Source organism: Austrofundulus limnaeus, unplaced genomic scaffold (genome assembly GCF_001266775.1).
Source record: "Austrofundulus limnaeus strain Quisiro unplaced genomic scaffold, Austrofundulus_limnaeus-1.0 Scaffold32, whole genome shotgun sequence".
Lineage (NCBI taxonomy): Eukaryota > Metazoa > Chordata > Actinopteri > Cyprinodontiformes > Rivulidae > Austrofundulus > Austrofundulus limnaeus.
The window spans coordinates 195,393-200,029 of NW_013952434.1; the positions used below are offsets into that span (position 1 = coordinate 195,393).

Here is a 4,637-nt window from a genome sequence, read left to right on the forward strand (position 1 = left end):
CAGAAACATTGTGACACTCCTGCTTGAACTACACCAGAAGTGCTACAGCTAGCTGCTGCTCATTTTGTTCATTCTTAGATTTCTTTTTAAATAAATGTGTGTTAAATTTAAAGCAGTATAAAGATTTTAAAACAGTATTCACATGGTCTGCTAGAGGATTTTTGAGATTGGAGCTGTTTCAAGATGGTAGCAGTTCTCTTTGGTCTTGGTCCCACTCGTTCAGGTAAGATATCTACCAACTTAACYCCACCTTAAAAAGTCTGAACTATCTCTTTACAGCTATATTACTTGAGGTTTTCTTTCTGTTTCTGCAGGAAAGACAACACTGCAAAGTCTGGCTGTTTGGAAATATTTAGGAACTCAATATTAACAAAGCTGGGTARCACAAAAACAATCACACAAAACTGAGAAAAACAAAGTATATCTTTATTATTACTAATATTATCAACATGCAGAATACAGGAGAAAAGAAACACTTTTCAGCTCACAAATGAGTCTCTACCACACACACACACACGTGTCTACCATCTGGAAAACTCTTTACAATGTAGGAGGGTTATTAAGAAATTGTTACAATTATTCATTAGTTATTTGTTTCCATTTAGCAAAAATCACAAGCAAATCCGTTAAAAAAGAGAACCCAAAGCATTCCAAAGTATCCCTTCTTTCACAAAAATGACAGATACTTTATTTCATAACTAGCAAGCGGCTACTTGAGATTGGGTATTAGTAGGAGCTGAATTATTCATGCATTCATGCAGTATACCAACTGGAATGCCACCAGTCCCATAAATAACATTTGCAWTGCTAATTCAAAGCATTTTGGGGTTATGCAGGTTCATGTTTAAGCCTTTCCCCCCCTACATAGACCTTTTGATCTATGCACTTGCTAGTTATTTAAATAAGGTAGAAATGCCATTTTATTTCAGTGTGCTATAATCAGAGTCTGCATGCTGATTGGAAAACTCTTTTATTTCTACAAATAGCTTTTCAATATACAGTAGATAGTAATAATTTCCCTGGTGATGCCTTTGAGGCCAAACATGCAATAGTCATCAATGAAGTAGTTGAAACTGTTTCACCATAACGAGCTAATTCTCTGAGCTAGACTACTGTATGTTGTATTGTTGTGTATACATGTTTGTTCGTGTTGTATTGTTGTGTATACATGTTTGTTCATGTCTGCTTGTGCTTTTGGATGTGTTTATGTACAACAGCTGATTTTTAATTTGACAGAATTTGAATATGAGCATGTATGTGTGTTTAGTACATCGTCAGGGGCTGAAGGTTCTCGAGGACTCGTAGTCCGATATACACTTGGGTTTGATTCCTTTCGCGTTGTAGTAATCCACCACCTGGTTTGGGACTTCAGCTAGAACGCTCTTAGCCAAGGCAGCCGGGGAGGCCTGGGAAAACAGACAGAGAGAGACAAATGGGTCTCAAACACCATCCATCCTGGAATCCGAGAGTTTGATGCTGCTAAAGGTGCAGATCACTGTGGCTGATATAATCAGACAAGCTCAGACAGCCTGAAAAACATCCCTCTTTTTCACCCCCTTTTTTTTCCTCTGGTGTGATCACTGGATTCCTGAATGCGGGCTGTGTGCAACAAAGTGGCACAGCAGAAAATTGCATCACATCCTCACAGCTCCTGTCAGATTGTGCATAAAAGCAGCCTCTCGACACAACACAGAAGTAAAGGATCACACGCTCCAAAACATGCTGCAGTCTCTGTTGCTGCACTAGACAGCACAAGTTAATCACACAGTAGTCTGAATAAGTCTCTTTGCTTTGCATATCTGATTTTTCTTCAGTTACAGAGGGCGCGTGTTAACTGAAAGATAGCAAAACTCTAAATTACTTTAACAAAAGCTGCATTTTCAACAACAAAAACATGTAGTGAAAGCTAAACATAACCTCTTGAATATTATCAGTTCTTCTAAAGGATGCACACTGATAAATGATACAATTCCAGCATCATCATCATCATCTCTGTAGCCAAGTGACATTTATATTTTGGGTCATGATTTGTTCATGCATTTTCTTTACTTGGTCATGGAAAAAGTTGCAGGAAGATGGCGTCTATTTCCAGAGATCACTAGATGAGAGGAGGGGTACACCCTACACAGGTTGTCAGTCCATCACAAAAAGACAAACAAGACAATCATTCATGCTCAACACTCTTACTTAGGCCTAATTTACAAATTAAACTGAAATGCTTGTTTTTAGACAGTGGGAGGAAGCAGGAGTACTCTCAGACAACCCACTCTATCAACCAATCAATCAAAACTGTATTTATATACCACTTTACACACCACAAGGCAACCAAAGTGCTAAACTTGTAAATAAAAATACAATGATAAAATCCTGTAGTAAATAAATAAAGAAATGGACTGACCTACTGCATGTGCTCTCTGGAGTTAAAAGCCAGAGCCACAAAATGATTTTTAAAAGAGATGAAGAAATTTATAGTTATTAGAGGTTAGTACTGATGTTAAAAGCACAATACTATATTTTTAGGTTTTCCTTTTTATAATGTTGACAATGTTTAATCTATTATGTTTTGATTGATATAGATTAGTTACATGTCCGAATTATAACAACACATAATCAAACGTTGTGAGGACATTAGATGAGAATTTTGTCATAATGCCTGTGATTCAGCCGTAGGTCAGTAGGGGGCGAACGCAGGCATTGAAGAACATGTATAAATTGATGAACTTCCTGGTTTTTCGCCAGTGTTGGTTTCCTGTCAACTCAAGTGACAATAAACCTCACTCAGATCTAGAATTCTGGTGTTGTATGGTTTGATTCCTTCTACAAATCATTTTATTTAACAATGGTGGTTTTAATGTCGACTTCAGTTTATTGAATACGAATTTTTCTTACAGTTTTGGTGACCCCGACGTCTGACTGAAAGTCGAGTGGCGAGCTGTTCTGGTGTTTCGGCTACTAGGCCTTGCGGTGGAAGCGCTGTAACGACGTACGTTCTGGGCGCCAGAAAACAGGTGAGCAAAATCTTTTTTGCTTTCCATCTTGTTAACCAAACAGAAATGTGCGGCAATCGGTGTTTCTGCGTGYTTAAATTCTTTAATGGTTCTGGCAGACCTCACAAAAAGACTGTTCCAGAGTTTAGGAGCTCCAGCTGAGAAGGTTCTGTCCTCCTCTAGACACAAGTCATGCAGGAAAGCACCAAGAGCATCTGATTTTCAGATCTCAGAGCGCTACCAGGATGATAGAAGCTCATAAAGAWAAAGGGGTGCCAGACAATTTAAACTTCTAAAAACCAAGAGAAGAAAGGAAAAGGAAAAAAGATATTAAAAGATACAAGCAGCCAGCTGAATGCAATGTAAGGGCAATGTGCTCACATCGTCATGTAGTGGGCGGCTGAGTTTTGGACCAGCTGAAAACAGCGGATGAGAGACTGGTCTATTCCACTATAAAGAGAGATGCAGTAATCCAGTCTAGAGAAGATAAAAGCATGAATAACCCTCTCAAGGGAGTCATGTGGAAGATAAAGCTTGACCTCGTTAATAAGCTTTAAATGATATAAACTGGACTGGACTACTCTCCAGGGTTTGCGTGTTCTCGAGGCAGAGAGCCTCCAGCCGCCAAGACTCRGAGCCAGGATTTATTTATATATTTGTTTATTTTCTGATGCAAGGCAACAGTGCTAATCCGCCATGCTACTGCRCTGCCCTGATTTATCAAGATATGCTAGCTGAGAGTTTGTGTTTGAAGAGGCAGCAGTCGTCTGATAACTCGTTGTCCCTAGTGTCACCTGAAACAGACTTCTGCCCACCTTGATTCAGGATAAATCAAGCACTAATACCGGATAAATAATATATTATTGTTGTACTATAATACTGGATAAATGAGGTACTTTGTCATTCAGAAGATCATGATGTGGGATGTTGGGAGGAAACTGTGCAGTTCAGGGCTTGAAGCATTACGCTGGTCTAGAAAAGACCAGCCCCATTAGCGCACACAGTCGGCTCAGATACTGCAAAGAATGACGGCTCTGTGGTGGCCTAGATGTAGCTTCGGTGACCCATGCATGGGCCAGTTGTGGCGTGTCATCTTAAAAATAGGSCTATCATTGCCAGACCTGGMCCACATCTGGTTGACAAACCACTTGCCATGCCAGCAGTGTGACACCAGGTCTGATTCACATATGTAGGATGTTGTTACTGAAACTGTTTGTTGCAGGTATAAATGTAAAATGGATATAAAATGTCTACAAATTATAGTACTGTGCAAACGTTACAAGTCATCTCTTGTTTTGATCTATTGCAGTGCTTTTGAACAAGGTCCCTTTCAAGGTTTTTCACTGCTTTTTGTTTTGTTTTTTTCTTTAGTTGATTTTTCATTCATTTTCAGCTCCACTTGAACATTTTCAGAGGAACGTTACTTTAGTAAACCACTTAGCCTCATCTATAAAACAAAGCAGCAGAAAATAAAGCTCCTAAACTCGTTTCACGTTGACATGTCAGAAACTCGGCAAAGAACCAGTTGTAAATTGGGACTTGTTCCAATGTTTTAAATCTGTCCTAACTCACAAACTTTAAGGGATCCACGGTTAGTTGTAACATTAAACTTTATTTGATAAACATTTATTTTAACTGTAAAATAAAGAC

The 4,637-nt window shown here is 38.9% G+C and overlaps 1 protein-coding gene across 1 annotated transcript in view; it reads right to left on the reverse strand.

Moving 5' to 3' along the window:
• Nucleotides 1-953: 953 nt before the first annotated feature.
• cpne4b (copine IVb) overlaps nt 954-4,637 on the reverse strand; it is a 33,069-nt gene continuing 29,385 nt past the window's right edge. The window contains exon 16 of the mRNA XM_014005645.1: nt 954-1,406. Within this exon, the coding sequence (XP_013861099.1) occupies nt 1,275-1,406 (132 nt within the window). The 3' untranslated portion in view covers nt 954-1,274. The remainder of the gene's footprint in view (nt 1,407-4,637) is intronic.